Source organism: Octodon degus, unplaced genomic scaffold (genome assembly GCF_000260255.1).
Source record: "Octodon degus isolate 3935 unplaced genomic scaffold, OctDeg1.0 scaffold00021, whole genome shotgun sequence".
NCBI lineage: Eukaryota > Metazoa > Chordata > Mammalia > Rodentia > Octodontidae > Octodon > Octodon degus.
In genome coordinates, this window is record NW_004524597.1 from 17,342,354 (window position 1) to 17,364,743 (window position 22,390).

Below are 22,390 nucleotides of genomic sequence, written 5' to 3' on the forward strand. Positions count from 1 at the left end.
AAAAAAAAAAAAAAAATCTCTTAATTTGTGTTTAAAGAACAAGTTTTTGTGTGTGCGCTTTGAGACTGGGTCTCACTCTGCAAGTCAGGCTGACTCTGAACTCACTATGTAGCCCAGGCTGGCCTCCAACTCATGGCACTCCTCCTCCCGAGTGCTGGGATTACAGGCAAGCGCCAATACATGGTGGTGAACTGTGAACTGTGTAAAACTGAAGACTGAACTGCCTACAAAGAAAATAAAGGTAGGTGTGTCTGGATGGTCAATTTTCAGCTCAAGAATGAATTATGATATGTAGCTAATATTAATTTCTTATACAAGACACCCACTGAATATGAAACACCATATATAACCCAACTTTGAATTTTTAGGTGACTTGAACTTATTTTAAAATATAGTTTAAATTCCTGGAGAGTGAGTATTTTTTGCTTACAGAAATGAAATCTTACCTTGAACCACAAGAAATTTTAAAATGATTTTTCAGTCAAGTATCTGCTGTTTCCACCCCTGGAAAATAGGGCCATTCTGGCACAGGCAAAGCATCACAAACTCCATCATCCAGGACTGACTGAAGATGGTAAAGGTGTAATGCTCATAAATAAAAAAGAATAAAGCTGACCTCCTACAAGAAAAGAGAACACAAAAATCTAACAAAAGACCACTCAGTGGGCTCATTCAGGGAGATTTCAGGAGAGCTAAAAGCTTTCCTCTGAAATAACCATCTCAAAAATTGCAACAGTTCCTGTGGGCAGCCTGAGGTGACCTGTGAAAATGGTTCGCTACTCTCTCGACCCAGAAAACCCCACAGAATCACGCAACTCAAGAGGCTCAAATCTTCGCGTTCACTTGAAGAACATGCGTGCAACTGCCCAGGCCATCAAGGGTATGCATATCTGAAAGGTCACCAGGTATGTGAAGGATGTCACATTAAAGAAGCAATGCACGCCTTTCTGGCATTACAATGGTGGAGCTGGTAGGTGTGCCCAGGCCTAACAGTGGGGCTGAACACAGGTCACTGGCCAAAATACAGTGCCGAATTTTTGCTGCATATGCTTAAAAATATACAGAGTAATGCTGAACTTAAGGGTTTAGATACAGATTCTCTGGTTATTGAACATATCCAGGTGACCAAAGCACCCAAGATGCGCCGCCGTACTTATATAGCTCATGGCCAGATTAACCCATACGTGAGCTCCCCCTGCCATATTAAGAGGATCCTTACTGAAAAGGATCTAGATAGACAGACAGACAGACAGACATATATCTATCTATATATATATACACGAATTTCTGTGAAAATAGGGTAAAAAAGGACAAGCATGTACACATACGGAAAAATACTCTATCCAAACTTAAAATGAGCAGAAAGGCCAAATATAATGAGTTCAGTAAGAAAGGTCAATGTACTTAAATAGCCAAAGAATGTCAGCACAGCTCAGAACACCAAGCAGAATACAAAAAGTCTGAGAAGGGGTGGGCAAAAGCTGGGCAGGTTACCTCTGGAGAACAAGAAAAGAGAATGGCTTCTTACAGCTAAGGACTTTTATTCTGAAGGAAGCTACAGCAATGTGAATAATCTTTAGCACTGTAAGTTTAACTTTATTTGAGTATACATAAGTCTTAAGAGACATGAAAAATTAAGACATGGTGCAACTTGTGGCTATGGAGAATTTCGAAGAAGCTCACTTCAGAAAGAGGAATATATTCAACTTTCCACAGGGAATAGGAGTACACCAGTGCTTAAGAGGGCAGTTTTTGCATCTACAATGCCTGCCTGGGTTCATGTCCTATCTCTGCTATCAAAGAACAAGGGACAGCAGCCAACACTCAAGATCTGAGGAAAGAGCAGGCCAAACAGCACAGCGGATGCACAGGAGCCTGGGGTTCGATCCCACACCCCCCAGCCTGCCAGCCATGCCACTCCACCCCCTGGGCATGCTCAGACAATAATTGAGACTGGGTGTAGTGGCACGCGCCTGTAATCCCAGCTCTTGGGATGATGTAAACAGGCGGATCACCTTTAGACCCTTCCCTAAAATACAAAAAAAAAAAAGATCTGAGGAAAACAGGACTCTTAAAATGTTCTCTGCAAACAGTCACTAATATGGGGGTTTTTCTAACATCTTCCCAAGATTGTTTCTCAACCTCTTGGTTGAGGCCAAGTGTATAAATCTTACCAAGAAATGTTTTGCAGAAATGGGACAGTATATACTGGCCTGTCTCCAGAGAGCAGCTACCACTGAATAAAGTGATTCTCTGAATTTCAAACATCTCAGGCTCTTGGTTGCCTTGGCCAAGTTTGCAACTCTACTGACATTTTCAAGAGCAGTGCACAGCGCTTGGATTAACTAATTGAATAATGCTAGAAAAGGAGATACAAGTCAAGGGCACAAACCTAACATTCTCAGAGAACACTACACACTGTAAGGACACGGGGCTCACCTCCAGCAGGCTAACCTGAAAGCAGCCTGAGGACACTGAAGTGCAAAAGGGGCTGTCATGCCAGGCTTGCCTAAGGACCAAAATCTTTCCCACAGACACAAGGTCGGAGCTCTCAGTGCCACTGGTTGCCTTTCACAATACAGCCACACTGCGGCTCGTGTGCCCTCACCTCACACTACACTGACGAATCTGTGCGCACACATTGGCTTGCCCTTGCCCAGTTGCTTTTCTCTCTCCCAGGCAAGATCAACAAATGCCCTGTGTTTTGTCATCACTGGACAGGTTTTTAATTGTTTGTCCTTACTGAGAGGTTACCATTTGCCACACTATCTGAGACCCATTACTGCCACACTCTGTACTTCTTCCCTCTCCTGTCTCATGATTCTGTCCACGGTACTATCTCTCTCTCCTTTTTACAGGGGCAGGGGATCCACCACCCACTTCCCTCCAGTCAGTCCTCCTCTGGGCCTTCTCAAAGGAGACAAGCTCACTGGGCCCTAAGTGCTGAGGTGCCTATTACGACCAAAAGAGAAGCCGAAATCCTATCTGTCACCATTCACACCATTAGCTGTGTGATCTTGAGTAAATCTGCACCTTTGTACATTCTCACATACACTGTGCACATGACCTATTTCTCAAGACTACAGTGAGAGACGAATGCATAGAAGAGGTAACAGTGATTTCAGCTCTATCTAGGAATAAAGAAGTTATTCTAGAAACCCAAGTGTGCAGAAAAGCTAGCCTTCAGAAAAGAAAGCCTATCTTTTATTTAATCCACTAAAAACCTAAGAGTAGAATTCATAACCTCTAGTCCAAATAAGCTCTGGAGTAAGAATATCACTTAGACTAGCCACACTTACAGTCTCAACTGAAGAGTCTCATTATCTATGGCTGTATGTGTTACCTAAATCAGATGCTTCAAACTGATAATAAGCAGGGTTTTTTTTCTCAGAAAAATAAAACAGTCCAGGCGTGGACACACAGACCTATTATCCTAGCACTAGGGAAGCTAAGGCAGGAGGGCTGCCACAACTCTGAGCCCTGCTTATGTGTGAAGTCTGGGCTACACCAGTGAGTTCAAGGCCAGCCTGAACAACATAGCAAGACCCAGTCAGAAAAACAAAACAAAACAAAACCAAAAAAATGAAATGAAATGAAGAAAAATAATGATTTTTACTCTTAATTTTAGAAATCCTTCTTGAACCACCAAGTGATCAACATTCCTAACATTTTAGCCATCCCTCACCTTAATCATGCCACCACACCAAGTCATTCTTAACATTTTACTGAATCTCTCTCTAGGACTTTTTTTAGTTTGTGATTCTCTTATCTCAACTGACATTTGGATTTCTCAAGTGGACTGTACAACAGAAACAAGAAAATTCAGACCACAATAATAAAATTGTAAGTAGAGTTTAACCAAGAAAATACAAAAAATACCGATCGCAACTGATCTACAACTTTAAGATGCTCAATTAACATGAGTATGATTTATTTTAATACTAAGGGCAGATTACCTTGGAACCTTAATAATCTAGGAAGCTGTACTCTTAAAAAACATCACTGATCTTTGGCCCTTACAGAAACATTGGTACACATTTTCCACTTTAATGTTTAATATGAAGAACTTTGAGGAATATGCACAAGAACTCAAAAAAAAAAAAAAAAGACTTAAGTACTTGAATAGTAAAATCACAGAGAAAGTCAAATAGTCAATTAGCACACTAAAAGACATGCAACCTCACTAAGAGAACACAAATTTAATTAAGATGGTATTTTCTGCTTAAGAAATTAAGTAAAAGTTAAAAAATATGAAAAAAAAGGATAATCTAAAGGGTAACCAGCCAGTAACAGTAAAATTTTAAACTAACATGTGCTCCCACCAATCTTTTTATTAAATTCTCCCAGAGAAATAGTTATCTAAGGCAGAGCGATGTGCAACCAGGTTCAGAGAAACAGTATTGGTAAGAGATACCAGTAAACAGTTAAAATCCTCAAGAGAACCTAGCACTTAGGGAAGAGGTAAACTAAAGCTTTTACTCAGAGTCACATGAGAATTGGGGAGATAGTTCAGTGGCCTAAGCACCTGCCTGGAAAGTGTAGGGACCCAGGTTCAATCCCCAGTACCACATGCTATGCCAGCCAGGAACCCTGAGCACACAAGCCGATCACCAAAACTGGGCACGGTGGCACATACCTGTAACCCCAATGCTGGGGAGGCTGATGCAGGAGGATCACTACGAATCCAAGCTGCCTAGCGAGACCCTGCACCAAACAACTATATAAGTAAGATTCTAAAAAGAATTAAGAAGTCACATGAGTATTAAAAATATGGAGGCTACTCATGATGTATCCTTGCATAAAAAATAAGGCAAACTGTACAGTATGAGCTCATTTGTAGAACACCAAAAATGACACAAATGATACATCTCCTTGTATGCTTACATTTTTTAAATCTTTGCATATGTAAATAGAATGACCCAGGAGGATAATCCCTAAACTATTTCTAGTGTTTGAGTACGGATATTTGAGAGCAAGTGGTAAAGTCCTAATTTTTATTTTACACACTTCTCTGCTGCTTGAATTTTTGTTACACAGAAACACATTACTTTTACAATTTGAAAATAACTGGGAGGGGGGGTTCCCCTCTCAACAAATTAATACACAATATACCACACTGAAATTTTTAAAAAGTACCTCAACTCATCTACTGGTAAGATAAGCATTACATGCTATTAGTCATGGCATAACCATCCAATATCATGACTATGCATCAAATATGAACGCTTCACTTACCTCTTTAAGTGATAAATTTTGTGTGTAAACTGTCCCTTTTCTCCATCCTTCTCATAAGGCTCATTCTTTAAGACTTCAATTCCTTCACCACCACCAGTCTCATTCTTACTAGCCTCTGCGACTGAGTAAAGCTGTCCAACCTGATACTGAAAGAGCACAGAATTTTAACAAGTCGTGGTAAGTGCAGAAATCTCGTGCGCTAAAATCTTACTATAGGAGATACAGAAAAGTAAATCTCCAAGCATTCAGCACCTATGCTCTATATAAAAACATAACTCAAGTTAGAAATTAATGTTCAAAAAGACAAACACCAGTTAATATAGCTTTAATTAACTGTGTATTTTATAGGATTTCCATTATTCAAAAAAATCTGCCAATGAGAAATATTCTGTTGTTTTAATATATATTATCCATTCATCAAGAAAACTTCCTGGGCTGAGGAAATAGCTTAGTAGAAATAACACAGGAGAACCTGAGTTCAATCACCGGTACCGTTAAAAAAAAAAAAAAAAAAAAAAAAAAAAAAAAAAACCTCCTGACACTTGAGTTAATTTCTGCACAAGGCACACCTGCACTTCCCAACTCATTTTTTTTTTTTTTCACTTCTATTACAGCTCAGTTTTACAACATTCTCAATAAGGTATGGCAAGAATGAAACTATCACTTCAATTAAAATTGAGCAACCAGGCTGGGAAGACAGCTCAATGTAGTTGCTCCAATTACAGGTATTAACAAAAAAAATTGGTCAAAGTAAAAATCTGAAACATTAACTGCTACCTTAAAAAAACTAATAGAAATAAATAGTACAATCATCTTAGCTATCCTGTCTATGTTTTTAATGACGTTTTCCTCTTCCTCTTTTCTCCTTCCTCTCATCTCAATTACTATATTCAGTTTCTTTCCATTCTACTTTATCTATTGTACTTTCCAGATTTTATGTACTCTTTCAGGTTCTTACACTACAGAGGCAATACGATGTTTACACATGGGGGTCTGATTTATTTCATTTATGGGTATAACCTCTAGTTGCATCCATTTACTTATGAAAGCCTTGAGTTTAGCTTTCGTTATAGCTGAGTAGTACTCCACTGTATAAAAATACCACATCTTTTTTATTCATTCTTCAGGTGGTGGACATTTGTTTCCAAGATTTAGCTATGACAAATTGTGCTGCTATAAACATGGGTGTACATATATCATGGGGGCACGTTTTCAGTTCTTTTAGAAAAATATCCAGAAAGGGACAAGCTGGGTTGAATGGAACCTTTTAATTCTAGTTTTTGGGAAGTCTACACACTGATTTCCACAGTGGTTGTCCCAGTCTACAATCCCATCAACAGTGGAGAAAGGCTCCTTTTTCACCACAGCCAGACTTTGTTATTAGTTGATTTCTTTATGATATCTATTCTTTCTGGATGAGATGGCATCTCAGTGATGTTTTAATTTATATTTCTCGATGACCAGTGCTGTGGAATATTGTTTCATGTATTTATTTGCCATTGTATTTCTTCCTCTGAGAACCGTGTATTCATCTCAGATGCTCATTTTTGGATTTGGAACTTTTTTAGTTCTTTAGATATTCTAGGTAGAAGTCCTCTGAGTGACTGACTGTTGGTTACAATTTTCTCCCAATTTTTGGGTTGTCATTTCATTCTGTTGGTTATTTCTTTTGACATGCAGAAACTTCTCAGTAAGATGAGATTCCAGTTATTGATTCTTTGAAGTATTTCCTGTACAGTTCGGTCTTTGTTCAAGAACTCTCTGCCTACCCCTATGTCTTTAAGATTTCCACCTACTTTTTCTTCCAGTAGATTCATTGTTTCTGTTTTAATGTTTAGATCTTGAAGGATCAGAACTTTTAAATAAAGTTCTTTAGTAAACAAACTTTTTAAGGTTATAAATACACAAATATTACCCTAAGAGGCAGGAAACAGCTAACAGTAGCATCTATTTCATTTAAAATGAAACAAATTCTCTTTTTTTTTGGTTAATTTTGTTTGTTTGTTTGTTTGTTTGAGACAGGGTTTCACTATGCAGTTCAGGCTGACCTTTAATTCAATTACACAGCCCAGGCTGGCCCAGAACTCACAGTGACTCTCTTGCCTCAGCCTTCTCACTGACTGCATTACAGACAAGGGTCACCAAGGGCTGAACCGGATTTTAGTGGTATGCACCAACGCTCAATATCATTCTATACCACTAGCAGTTCCCAATAGGTAAAGCAAAGTTCTCATGGTCTAATTTGTTTCATAACCAAACCCTAACACTATCTCCAATCTCTTCAAATTTGACTAAACTTCTGTCTTCCAATGAAGATAGCCTCAAAAGTATATTTGTTTTTATAAGTATATACCAAAGAAAAGGCACAAAAGCCTACCTCTAAGAATTAGCAATTCAAAACTAACTTTTGCCAGCCCCGTACCAAGCCAGCCACTGAGACTGGATATGGTGGTGCATGCCTGTAATCCCAGCAATGGGGAAGCTGAAATAGGATAACTATGAGTCTAAGCTGCGTAGTGAGACCCTGTACCAAATAAAGAAAAAAAAAAAAAAAAGAAAAATAATTTTTTAATTGTTAAAAAAAAAAAAAAAGGCAAGGGAGATAGCTTAGTGTGATCCCTGTATGACCAAATCCCACTCCCCACCAAAAAAACCCAAAACCCAACAATTAACTTTTTCAGTACTGGTGATTAAACCCAGAACCTTTACACTGTACTATATCCAATGCTTTATTCATTTTGAAACAGACCCTTTCTATGTTGTCAAGTTGTCCTAGTTGAGCTTGAACCTGTGATCCTACTGCTTTTGTATCCAAGAGTACTATGATTATAGGTATATGCCATAATGATAGGTTTAAAATTTTTATTTGAGAGAAAAAATGACAGTCACCATAAGCTCAGGCAATATTCTTAAGTAAAAAGCTCACTAACACATGCTACCTTGCAGGTTAATTTAATAGTCAAAACCACATACAATCATACTCAATTTGAGTAAGGGATCTAAACAAATTGAGCTGGGACCAAACAAATATCCTATGTGCTTCCAAAATAAATATCTGTTGGGATTTTAGACTTCAGAATGCTGTTTCCTCTTTTAGAGCTTTTACATGACCCAACACTACAGTAAGTCTAGTAACACCAAGCTTAAGTCCTTCCAAATATACCTGGTAATACTGCTACATTTTAAAACAGGATTAAAATGTCTCTAAACCAAAAGTTAAATTTGGTCTTGATAAGGAACACAGGAACAAAAATGTACACAGACACAGCTAAACGACTATTCAAAAAAAGTTGCTAGTGAAGTGACAATCTGTAGTACACCCACTTTTCTCTTAATAACTTAGAAACAAGAGTGGTGCTTATTACATCCTGATATAACAAAAAGCTGAGATTATTGGGGTAAGATTATCAAGACATAAAGACTTCAACAATTTGATTCAACCAGCTAAAACCAAAAGGAAAACAATCTAGAATGTCAAGTTCCATATGTGAGTTTAAAAAATCAATTGTGCAAGTACAGTAAAGAACACGGGCGCCTGGTTTGTGTCTAGTGTATCAAAATACAGTGACACTCCAGGCACGAGATACATACAGCTGCGTCCACATCTGCACTCGACTGTCACGCAGCTTTCTGTAAGTCCCTGCAGCCCTCCACCCTGCATCCCTGTCTTCTGTCAGCTATTGCTTAACTTTTCAGTTTGTATTATCTTATTACTTCCAGTTCACAGCTTCGGCCCCTCTAGGAAAATGAGGTATTTAAACAAACGCACATATCAAAGTAAATTACAGGGCCAGGGAGGTGGCTCAGTAGACTAAGCGCTTCCCTGGCAAGTGCAAGGGTCTGAGTTCAATCTCCGGTTCCACCAAAAAAACAAAACAACAACCACCAAAAAACCAAAGTAAATTATATTAATAAAATGTTGCAGAAGACACTTACCTCCTGAACAGAACATGGCAAGACCACACGGCTGAAAAGACAAAAAAGAACATATATTACCTATGAAATGGCTTTAGAATATCTAACTTCAGACATAAAGGTGTTTATAGTTTAAATCAAATGACATCACTAATAGAACTCTTAAATCCAAAGACACAAGAGTCTAATGGCTATATCCAAAATGAGGTTTTTGGTTTTGTAACAAAGGTTTTTAAACTATAAAAATAAAACTACCATTTCTAGATCATGATGCTCATCTGCTCTGAACATCTATGGCGGACCTACCTGCAGCAGTGCTTGTGACGAGTAAGAAAAATACCTAAAACCCATCCTGAAAATTGTAAGGTACAGAATCTGTTACTTGTAAGCTGCCTAGTGAGTTGTTCTTACAGAATGTTTAACATTTACATTCACCTCTCCACACACTGCATTTTTTAAATGATGCTGCTCACAGAATACCCATTTTGAGTTTTGTGAACAAATGCTTTTTCCATGACCCAAGTATTCAGGTCTAAAAAGGTAGTAAATAAGAGCTCCCTTGGAACTAAGAAAAACCTTTAAGAAAACTACCTGGAGCCTTACAAATAGAGTAACCTTTTCCATCACAGAGTCAACTGCTATGTGTTTGATCCCGTCCCAGAAAATGTATTACTGATTACATCAAAAGGATACTTTTAGACTGGTATGGTAGCACACACCTATAACTGCAGCACTCAGGAGGCTGAGACAGGAAGATGGCTGTTTAGGACAGACTGGGCTACAAAGTTGAGTTTAAGGCCAGAGTGAACTACACAGAGAAACCCTGTCTCAAAAAAAAAAAAAAAATTTTTTTTTACACTTTCATTTTACCCAATATACAGACGAACTAAAAAAATACTGTCATTTATTATTTTATCGTAATACTGCATTTTATCTAGATTTTTATAAGGAAATCTTTTAACTTTTCACCATGAATTTATTTTTACCACACATTCCAAAAAATCAAAGCCACTCCCATATGTCAACTATGTAAAAGCTGTCTCATAATAACTGGCTTCCAAAGTGGCATACCTCCCATCCTAGTCCTTGAGGGAAGGAGAAACAAACCAAAAAACCCTCACAGTCATCTCACTCCTCATTTGTTAAAAAATCCCAATGGTTTTACTCATTCTAATTTTTCTTTTCTTCAGCTGCCTTTTCTCTTTACTTTGCTCTAAAGAATTTGTTTGTATCACCAACAATCTTTTCAACATAAGCCAATCTTAATTTTCTCTACAAAAACACGAAACAATATAACCTAGAATTAATGTTACATTTAGCTTACATGCAACTGCATGCTCTACCCTGTCCTTCTATTCTCAAATATCTATGCCTGAATGTTTACCTAAAAATGACCAATATTCCCAAACACACGTAGTTAATTTTTGGTCTCATAAAGAACAAATATGTTGTCCCTCCAGGGCTAAAAAATCCCTAATAGTTTAGCTATTTCCTTGGGGCACAGAGTTTTGCTCACAAGGAGACATACACTAAGAGATGAGACGTGAGAAAAATTCAGGTTGGGACACATTTTCAGGGCTTAGCCACAATGAAAAGAAATTTGTTAATTAGAAAGTCTGCTTCAAGAGATGAGTGATGTAACTCCAGCTGCCCTCAGTAGAAGAGGTCATCCAGAGGCGGCCAGAAGCAATGAGCAGCAGGAGAATGAGAAGTCTTTTGGGAGGCTCTTGGAGCATTAATAAAAGCCTGAACAAAAATGTGGAACTACAGAGAAAAAGGAAGTGGGAAAAAGTTTTCCCCGAAGTTTCGCAAAGCCAAAGAATCACAGCTGAGAATTTATCAAATACTAACAGGAAGATCCCCATTTTTGTTTAACAACACTTGAGAAACCTCTTGCACAGAAGGAAAGTGATTAGACACTGAGGAAGATGAGTCAATTAACATCAAGATTTGCTTAATAAAAAATAGAAAAAAGAAACAGGGTTTGATTTTCCATTATTACGCTAAAAGCAATATTCACCTTTCAAGGGAGCCAGGTAAAGATTTGCAATCTGCTCTGAAAGCATTATTAAATATTTTTTCCCAAATGGAGCCAACAACAAAGTCCTCACTACTAATTCATCTACTGCTTAACAAATAAAAGAGAATTTGCTTACCCTCACTTTTTAATCTTTTAATAAAAAATAGGTGAAATTTTATAAAGCAAGAATTTGCCAAGGTTCTTTGGTTTACCAGTATCTTCATTTAGGAATGACCTATTCGTTGCTCCTGAATTAAAACAATCTTAGAAAGCTGAATGAAAAGCAGGAAGGATAACTTCTTAATTCAACAACACTAAGTATTTACACTATTCTAGACCAGGCGCTGTCCTGGAAACTGGAAATACTTAAAATGAGAAACAACCTCCTCCTTCTCCTCCTCCTCCTCCTGAAAAAAAGTCTAGGAGGAAAAAATGGATCTGAAAGACACACAGGAAAAATAAACATAAAAAAAAAGTACCACCCTTAGAAAAAACAGTTAAGACTTCAGGCATACCTCAATATTTGTTACTTCAGTACTCTTAAATTTACATAATGAAGGTAAAGATTTGCAAAAAGTATAGTGTGCAAATTCCCTGAGGGTACTGCTTTCCAAGCATTAGCTTGATATTAGGTATTAAGAGTAATAAATGATACTTGCTCAGTACTGCACAGCAAAGGCATCTGCTGTATCCTTAATTCACATTTTTAGAGAAAGTTCACTCTAATAAAGTGACAAGATATCTGATCTATAATCGGTTCTCTTAACTTTGGCTCTTTGGCTTGGGCCAAGCTCAATTTTGTCTGTCTTAACTCCTCCATTAGTCTTGTGTCTGCCACTAGGTTCGTATCAGAGGTATGAGAGTAACAAATGATACTTGCGTGATACACTGTTAAAACAGATTTGGAAAAAAAAAATTTATGGAAACCCAAAGTTCAGTACTATCAATAAATAAGCTTTACCTGCAAAACGTTATAGTAAAAGCAAAAATGTCTTTCCCCAGGATCTGTCACTGACAAACGCGGTAATTTTTCATCAATTCATCTAACTAATGAGACTCTGAAAGCGAAAGAAAGTGGCAACATGGGCAAATTCCCCGCGCTTACGTGTAGTGGCTGGAACATAAATCCCCTGAGGGATTCCAAGAGCATACACCTGGAAGGAGAGTTGGTGCGCTCAGGAAGAGCTCTTCAGACAGAACAGGAACAAACCCAAAGCCCTAAATTGAGCTTACATATTTGTAGAGTAGTAGTGGATTTGAGAGGGTACAGTAAAAGTAGTACATGAGATAAAAACAGAAAAAAACATGTTCAGGTTCTGTAGGCAGTTTTAAGTACATAAATCATTTTTCTTTCTTCGGCCAAGTCACTAAATTGCCCAAGCAGGGATTAAATTTGCCATTCTCTTGCCTTGCTGGGATTACGGGAGTGCCCACCACGACACAAGGCACCAAAAATAAAATGTCTGGTGGGGCATGGTGGCACATGCTTGTAATCTCAGCACACAGGAGGCTGAAGCAGGAGGCTTGCCCAGAATTCGAGGCCAGGTTAGGCCAACAACCTGAAGCAGCAAAACTCTATCAATAAATAAATAAATAAAGTGAAGTAACTTAGGTCGAGACAAAAACAAGAACGGCCCATGCCAATTTAATCCTAGTTATTCCAAGAGATACTGAGGACAGGAACCAGGTGTGACACCGGACAAGGACACTGACTGCCAATCAGACGTTTTGCGATGGGAAAACGCCATATGGAAATGACTTTGCGGATGTGTTGCTCAAGTGTCTAGCACCTCACCTCGATCCGGCGAACTAGCTGGGGCCCCGAGGGTCATCTCATCGTACAGAGAGGGGAACTGAGATTCGGAATGGGAAACGCCCCTCGAGGCCAGTCCGTTGAGCATCCCAGCGCAGCGCAGACTGTGCGGGTCCCGGCTCCAGCACGAACTGCGGGACTCCAACGTGCCCACACCAGGGCAGCCTCCACCTGGCAGTCCCATCTCCCGCGGGACACCAGCAAGACTCCACCCCGGACGACGAATCACAGACAGATCACCCCGCCCGCCCGGTCTTCACATTACAGCCCGGTCCCACCCGCCTGGGGGTGGCCCCAGACCACAAGTGGGGGGCGGGGGGACAGAAGGTGGTCCTGGCGGAAACTCCCAGCCGCGCCTTCCCAAGCCACACGCAGCGACGCAGACCCAGCAGCCGGCGCCCGGGAGGAGACGGCTGTTACCATGGCAACCCCTGGGTTCCAGGGCGCACCGCGTAGGGTCCTCGGGTGGCCCCGGGCACTTGCCGGGGGTGGGGGGCGGCGCAGGAAGCTACCGGCCCGGGGCTCACTCCGTCTTAGGAACACTTTGCCATTTTTCAGCCAATAAATCGCCCACCACCGTCGTTTCACACTCCCGCTCGCGCCCACCGATCCACTCACAATTCTTTGATCACCACCATCTTCCTGGAACCCCCTTACAACTGCCACTGCCACCGACCCCGCTGCCGCCGCCACCGCCGCCACCGCCTCTCAAGACGCAGGCGCGGCCCCGCCTACCTACCCTCGAATCGCCGCTGCGCCTGCGCGACCACACCCTTCCGCCGCGACCCGGCGCGTCAGCGCGCCGGCGGTGGCTAGTTCCGCCCAGGCCACGCCCATCCCGGAGGCGTGAGGCCTCTATTGCGCCTGCGTGGCCCTCCCGTGTGCTTGCGCGCGCGCGACCTCCGCGCCTGGGCGCGCGCACGCCGACGGCTCGGCTGGGTTTCTCCTTCCAGCCCGAGTCCCTCTGGGCAGCTGTGCAGCCTACGCTTTCCGCTGGTGTTCTTGTCGGTTTCCTGGAAGGCGTTGGGCGGTGCCAGTATTGTTCTGTCTCACTGCTTTGAGAAGAAATCTGTCTTCTTGACCGGCGCCTCACTTAAAAGAGTTCTCACGGGTTCTGGAAGCTGAAACGTCGAGGTCTCCGAGTTCATTTGCCCTCCCGGTTCCGTGGCCTCCGATTCCGTGGGAACATGTTGCAGAAAGCCAGCACCTGTTTTTTAGGCCTGAGAGTTTTAGTTTCCGGTCCTAGATCCTTGTACTCAACATAGGCTTTGCCCACGAGAGGGTCAGTAGAATCAAATTAATTTTGCTAGTCTATACCACCGCTTGTCTCATGACTTTTCTTTGTACGTGGTTTTGGGGTGAAGAGCTCATTGCAAACAATCAGTTTTACTAAGGCAAACCCAAAGATTTCTTGAACACAGACGTTGTGTAATATTTTATGCACTGGTTGATAGAACAACTCTAGTCGAATATATTTGCTATCTTTTACGTATTATAATGGGAACTAGTCTTTTTTTACCCCTAAAACGTAGATATTCTTAATCTGGGATCTAAAGATTTGTGTGTGTATGTGTGTGTGTGTGTGTGTGTGTGTGCCACCCCAAGGGAACTTGTGAGTCCGTGAATTACACACGTGATTTCTTTTCTACGCGTTTGTTGTCAGAAGAGGCCTCGCTTACTCGGTATTTTTCCGTTCCTTTTTCCTCCCACTCCATTTGGGGATGATCTTGATTGAGATTATTTCCAGGAAAATAGAAATATTCTTAAGAATGCTTAACTAGCAATATTCCCAAGAATGATCAAGGCTTAGATTATAATGTACTGCTGGGGGAGAAACAGGGTTGCAAGACTTGGGCCCCAGAATTGTGGCTTTGCCGCTGAAAGGTGCCGCTATCTCCTGAATAAACGACAATCTCAAGACACTAGAATTAGGCATCTGAAGAAAAAGACATACAAAAATTTAAAAAGATTAAAAAGACATATCGTGATCAGGTTTATTGAATGAATGATTAAGTATATAAAGCACCTCTATTACTCATTGCCTGATCTATGACAGATTTTTTTGAGTGAATGAGACCATTTAAAATTTTCAGAGAGCAGAAAAATAATTTAAAATAAGTTTCTGGGGCCAGGGAGATGGCTCAGTAGAATAAGCGCTTCCCTAGCAAGCACGAGGGCCTGAGTTCAATCCCCAGTTCTGCAAAAAATAAAAAAAAATAATAATAAGTTTATAAGGTTACTACTACCTGAAATAATTATCCTCGTGCATAAATTAGAAATTCATGTATATGGATATATACACTTGTATATCACATTGGCTGTAATAATTTATCCTTTACTTACAGTGCATAATACAGATTACAGTTCTATGTTGTCACCAGCATCTAGCACTTATTTGTCGCCTTTTTGCTGACTTTAAAATACTATCAATACATGTTCACTACATTTCTTCGTATGATGACAATCTTTGTTACTGGCCACATTTTCACTCTTGATTCTTTTCCTAATTGGTAAGAGGTTTTAGCGTGCCCACAGACGTTCTGGATTTAAGTTGAAAATGTATGTGCACTCTCTAAATATAGTCATACTTTGGCTTCAGAACACGACTAGCACAGTACTCTTGGCATTTTGATGAGACAGTTTATTTCAGGGCTTGGCACTTCCTCTGGATTTGGTGCCCTTGTTCGAACTCCTGAGTCAGGACAGCATCCCACAAGAGCTGTTCAGTCCCTTTCCGCTTGGTTCCCTTGTGTTTTGATGAAAGGGGTCCCGGTGTCAGTCTCACAGTCGCTTGGGAACAGGAGAGGACCTCCCCCATGTTTATCATTACTGTCTCATACTTTGTGCATTTTAAGTGTTAATCATGCGTCACAAAAAGATCAAGAGTGATAGCCATAGAAGCCGTTAATAAGAACCTTTGGAAAGAAAAAGGAGATTGTAGCTAAGTATAGGGGTAACTGCTCTTGCTCTTCTGTGCAAGATGCCCAGATCAACACTATGAATGACGGTGAGAAATAAGCGAGGTTACAACAGCAAGTGTTGCTAAAAGATATGCCTGAATCAGCAATATTCAGAGATAGTGGAAGAAGTCGAAAAATCGCTTTGCAAATGAGTTAATGAAGAACAGCAGGTGACAGCATGTCTGAGGCAGTAATTTGCAAAAGCGCTAACCAAGTGGATGCTGGTCTCTTCATACAGACCTTCATTCTGAATTGCAGATTCCCATAGCGTCCTTTCCCACTGAAAATATGCAACTTAGCATAACAGTAGCCGGCTGTGCATCTCAGGGGCTGTGCTGGGTGAACATAGGAAGAAGTCTTTGGGGTCACCCACTTGATACAATGACCAGCAGGTTGTATGCACATTTGTCAAAGTGTAAACGGGTGAGTTTTACACCGTTATGTGCTGCATTATATTTTGTGTATTGAAATTATTTTTATTAAATGTTTGCTTTTGATTTTTCTTGTACAATTAGCCCAATTTGGTAGCATAGCTCATTAAAATCTTTTACAACTTTGGGAGGAGGTTGAACAGGAGTCATCAGGTGACTTGGCTACCAGTGATGACGTAGATTGTGGAAGTCAAAGATGCTAGCAAGGTAGGAAAGGTAGAGGAGTACAGAATGAAGATCTTGATCATAGCAATGTAAGTAAATATTTGACTAGTCAAAGTGCTACAAAATGGCCATGTATACCTGAACAATCTAATGTTAGAACTAGGTCAGAAAATGTTATAGGTCCTTACCAGTAGTGAAACCTATCGGACAGAATGCCAACACTGCAATTCAGTGTTGGGAATTATAACATATGATGCTATGAGATGTTTTGAAATACAGTAATAGTGAAATACAAGTAAAACATTCTACTTGTGTCAATAGTAATACTCAAAAATATATTTGTCATGCCATCTCACTATCAACTAAATGTCTTCATAGTGGGGCTTTATTATTCTGATTGTCAGAAGCTAAAGGATTCACAGAGAAGTGACAAATGTGGTGTTCAGATTTTTGGTTTTCTTTAAAATTGCCTATGTTTTGATGATAGAGCTACCAAGAAAGAAAGAAAAAAGTCTGACAAATTGGCTGCTATTCACTCATGTTTTTCTTTTATCTTTTCTGAGATAAGGGTTCACTGTGTGGTTTAAACTGGCCTTGAACTCACTCTTTAGCCCAGGCTGGCCTCAAACTTGTAGTCACCCTCCTTCCTCAGCCTCCCAAGTGTTGGTAATACAGAATGCAGCCACACTTGGCTTACTCCCCTTTTAAAAGCTTTGGGTCAGATTGTCGAGAACTTTATACAGTGTCGGAATAGATGACAAACAACTTGCGTATTTTATTATAGACAGCTGAGTTAGGGAGGCAGTCTGCCAGGGCTGGGCCTCAAGGAAGTCAGTGTAGGAGATGAGAATGCATCAAGACTGGCTATAGGTGCATCTGAGGATTAAAGTCACATGGCTAGTTGTACACACTTCCCTTAGGGATGAGTAGAGACTTGGAATTACTGGTGTCACCTTTTATATCTCATTTGGGCTGGGCCATCCTCTCCTACCTACTAAAAACTAAGACCACTAAGACTAAAGACAAGACCAAGACTATAGGATTATGGGCCAAGGTTAATGCTTTCACTCATCATTTGCTACCAAATCAGTAGTACCTAAGCAACTATTCTTGCAGTCTTATTGGTTGATCATTATTTTGACCCATGTTGTATCTACCTCATGATTTTTCTCTGTAAAATTTCCTTTGAGAGGTGGGCTTTTTAATAACTCATTTGGGACCCCTCATGTCTCTCAGGATCTAATCCTATTCTCTATTCCCCCATTCCTATTCTTCATTCCTTTTCTCCAATAAATTTTCCTGCTCTTAACTCCTATTATTCCTTAGAATTCATTCTTCAACTTTGGGGGACACCAACTCGCTGTATTTGACATCTAGCATTTTCCTTGTATCAATTTCATGCTGGTTGAAATTTTCAGCAGTCTTTGCCAAGTAAACCTTCCACAAATGTCATAAAAATATATGCCCTTGTAAGACACAAAGAATTTCTAAATTCTTGAATTTAGAAATTTATCTTGAAGCTGAGCCACCTGGTTTTTGTCTTTATTCATGAACTTATAAACCTTGTTGATATAGGGAGGAAATACAGTTCCCAACCTGCCTGATGTCAGATATGCCAAGTTAATGTTTCCCAAAATTGAAGAATGAATTCTAGGAAACAACAGAGGTTAAGAGTAGGAAAATTTATTGAGAGAGATGGCTTGCTGAGAGAGAAGAAAACCAAAAAGTGAGTGGTCACGAAGCCCACTTTTCTGAGAGTTTTACAGAGAAAAAAAATCACAAGGTGGGTACAGCATAGGTAAAACTATAATCGACCAATAAGAATTCAGGGATAGCCTCTTAGCTAGCAATGATCCAACAGTGAAATGTGGCACATAGCAAAGGCTTATGGATGACACTGTTAACCTTGGTCCCAGTCTTAGTGGATAGGAGAGAATGACCTACATCCAAGAGGTAACAGCCTATTTACATGGGAAATCTCAAAGGGGTGGTACCAATAATCTCAAACTTCTTTTTTTTCCCCTCAGGGAATTATATAAATCTGTTCATTGTGACTTTTAGCATTGTTTAGATGCGCCTCTAGCCATAGTTATGCTGTGTTCTAATCTCCTGAACTGACTCCCTCAAGAACCTAGGCCTGTCTGCCTACCTATTATATTTCTACCTAACTTAACTGTCTATAATATTAGGACGTTGTGAACAGATTGGTTACATCTGTTTCAAAAAGTAACCCTAATATCACATTCAACAATTGGTTAACTAGTGACATAGTGCTGTTATATTTGCTAAAACAACACCAGTTGGCCACCACAAGGACTATTCTTAAGAACAAAGCCAAGATTCCTGAAAAAATGTTGCAAGTTCACAGTAGAAAAAATGTATAATGCACTCTTTGGATTGCTTTACCTCCTCTATGGCAAAGAAAAATGAAATAGTATTGATACTGTCAACATTACACCATGATATATGATTGATAGTGAAGATGGGCATAATGATGCATGCCTGTAATTATAGCACTCCAGAGGCTGAAGCAGGAGGATCCTGTAAGTTCAAGGCCAGCCTGAATTACATAGGGAGACCCTGCCTTAAAAACAAATGAACAAAAAAGGACTGATAGTGCATCCTTCACACAAAGCCAGAAATGATCACATTTTCCAAAACACAAAAAGTGAACTAGATGTTTCTGTTACTTGAAACACAAAGAAGTGGCCAATGGTTGTGGTTTTCTTTTATTAATTTTATTGAGAAATAGCAATGAGACAGTTTCAAAACCAATTAGTAGGATACTTTCAATAATCAATACATTGCATATTGTCTTCCTAGTCATTATTCATAGGACAAGATGCAGACGTGATATCCTGTCCAAGTACTATTAATACAAATCTTTCTTCTCATTGAATTAAGAGAAAGTAGCTATATATCTATCCTATTTTGTATATACAGATACAAAATGGTCCTTCATTTGTATTCCCTTTTTTTCTTTAGTTTTGTCAGAGATGGGTGTTCCACTGCCATTTAAATATTGTAGGTGCGTGAATTCAGCAAAATAATCCAATATAGTCCAGTAGTCCATAATCATAGTGGGTTATCCATAGGACTGGCAATGCTAGAAATTGTTGACTTGAGCATTTTACAACTAAGCATATTAATATGGCTTTACTTTTTATACCTTGTTTTTATACTTTTCTGCTAGATGGTTAAGACCAAGATAAAGAAAGACCTACATAACAAGAAATGTAACTTTTGTATCTGACAAGGTCAATCAAATCCTGAGGGGATTTGTACTTGCGGTACCCTGAAACCCTGTACCACAGTTTGTAGAGCCTTTGTCAGTGTCAGCCATGTGGATGAATCACGGCCATTGCTTGACCAATTTGCTCTCTGTGAAAGCCTGAGAGAATGTTGTCTCTCCATGTGACTCTCCTTAGGCACACTCTACATCATCCATCACTTTCTTCTGTGGCCCCATAATCTCCTTGATCAATGAATTTGGGCCACAACTGAGTTACAGAATGTTACAGTACAGGTTCTCCTATGTTTTGAGTTCTTACTGACCTTGAAGGGCTAGGGCCAAATGGTTGTGATTTTACTGCATCCTGAACATGCCACACATAATAGTTTGATAGTTTACAAAAAATAAAAATAAATAACAGGCAAACGTATCAGAGAAATTTTCTTAGAGGATTAGGACTATAATTAATAAGTGATCAATTACAACATAGGAAGAACAGTATGTATCTGCCCAAGAACTCCTTAAGTGATTTCCAGTGCATAAACAGGTTCACAATAACCTCTTAAGAAAACAAAAAGACAAGCAAGGCATCAAGCTGTCCTACAAAACTATACAGGAAACAAAACACATGTGCTATCAATGTAAGTGATACTTACGTACCGAGCATGTTGGTCTCATGAGTGAAAACTCCCTGATGTATAATAACTGAAGTAAAAATTATTTCTGTGGTGGAGTTTTCTTTATATTTTTTGTAGTTCACATAGGAATTTATTTCTGCTGTTATTTTTTAAGTCTTGTAAGTGGGTAAATAGTTGATGTTGAAAGTGTTAAGGTTTATTCTAAACACTCATTGCATATTAAAAATGTAATATTTTATTGATATTTTATTTTTCTATTAGTGCACATTAATATAAAACTCACTAAAATTGAGATTAATAATCTTGTCAATAGAAATACTTCTAAAAGATAGACGTGTGGGTTACACACCTGGCATTAAGTGCCATTTACAGTATTTGCGTGATGCCCATGGGGGTACAAGACAATCCTGGAACAAGTGGTGAGAACGTGAGGTGTGTGAGGCCACTCATGAATGATTTGATAAATTTAAAAAGAACTGGCATTTATGGTACGAATTGGTAGGAGAGGCAGCCAGTGCCCACAAAGGAGCTGCTAACAACTGTGTCACTGAGCTTAGGGATTATGTAGGGCCCAGGGCCATGTTGTTGAAGATGGGAAAAAGGGGCACAGAGCAGAGCTCAGCGCTGGGGGGCTGCAGGAACTGGCCCCGTAGTGGCCCCAGGTGGGACAGAAGGGTGGGAGGAAGCACGCTCCGCAGGGATTACAGGACTGTGTACTCGGAGGCTTGGACATGAAACCTTGTGGAAAAGTAGCACCCAGACGGAGCTCTAGTGGGAACCTGTGTAGTAAAGAATGTCACACTTGAGAAACATTTTAAAGGGCCACAGAGGTAGCTCAGCAGCATAAGCACCTTCTTGGCAAGCACAAGGTCCCGAGTTTGATCCCAGGTACTGCAAAGAGAAAAAAGGAAAAAGAGACATTTTGAGACATAGACAAAAATGAGTTTCTGTTGGTAAGCTCCCCAAGTCAGAATCTGCCAAATATTCAGTGAATCTGAGAGACAGAAAAAAGCTGGGCATGGTGGCGAACAATTTTAATCCCAGGACTCAGCACTCTGGAGGCCGAGGCAGGAGGATGATCACAAGTTCGAGGCCAGCCTGGGCTACACAGTGAGTTCAAGACAAGCTTGAACTACGTAATGAGACCCTGTTTCAAAAAACAAAAACACAGAGACATAAAAAAAGAAGAAATGAGTGAGAAATCACCTTGCAGGGGATTCCTCTGCTGACAGTTGAGCCTCCCCCTCCTCTGCCTTGCCACCATTATTCTGCCAGGACTCCTCTAAGGAGAAATTAGTGTGTGTGTGTGTATACGCACAAGTGTGTGTAATTGCTTCTAAATCCATGTCTGTTTAATCATATGGTTCTATACTAGAGAACAATTTTATTACTTAATATTAGACTAATGAAATATGAAAGTTCCTGGGATCTTTCAGGAATTATTATTATTTGTTTTTTCTTTTCTTTTTTAGGACAGGGTCTACAGGGTCTCACTGCATAGATCAGACTCGTAATGATACTCCTGTTTACAGCCTCCCAAGTGCTGGGATTATGGGTATGTGCCACCATGCTATCTCAATCGCAGTCTCAGCGTGCCCTGGGGGCTGGCAGCGCCAGCCTGGGGATTGAACTCCTGGCCTCTGAGTCTGCCTAAGCCGGCGCTTTAATCCACTGAACTATTTGGCTGGCCCAGGAATTATTTCTATTTATATTATTTCTTATGGGAAAAATTTTGCTTGGGCACTTCTCATGAGTGCAGAAATAGATGCCCTGCAAGTACTGTACTGAGGTACGTGTTATTTCCTTTCCACCTGTGGATTGTTTCTATCATTTTTTTATAGCTAGGTTTAATGCCCCTCCAATCATGAGAAACAGAAATGCCTCCAGAAGTTGCCCATGCAACTGCTGGGAGGCAAAATTGCTTGCCGTGGTTTATAGCAACTGATATGCAGAGTTACTTCTTGCTAAAAAAAAAAATCTA

General features: G+C 40.0%; 1 protein-coding gene across 2 annotated transcripts in view; it reads right to left on the bottom strand.

The window, feature by feature from the left end:
- Pitpnb (phosphatidylinositol transfer protein beta) overlaps positions 1-13,697 on the bottom strand; it is a 63,056-nt gene extending 49,359 nt beyond the window's left edge. For both annotated transcript variants that reach the window (XM_004628029.2, XM_004628028.2), the window contains exons 1-3: positions 13,602-13,697; positions 9,172-9,202; positions 5,236-5,381 (exon numbers count right to left, since the gene is read on the bottom strand). In XM_004628029.2, coding sequence (XP_004628086.1) covers positions 5,236-5,381; positions 9,172-9,202; positions 13,602-13,621 — 197 coding nt within the window. In that variant the 5' untranslated portion in view covers positions 13,622-13,697. The remainder of the gene's footprint in view (positions 1-5,235; positions 5,382-9,171; positions 9,203-13,601) is intronic.
- Positions 13,698-22,390: the final 8,693 nt, after the last annotated feature.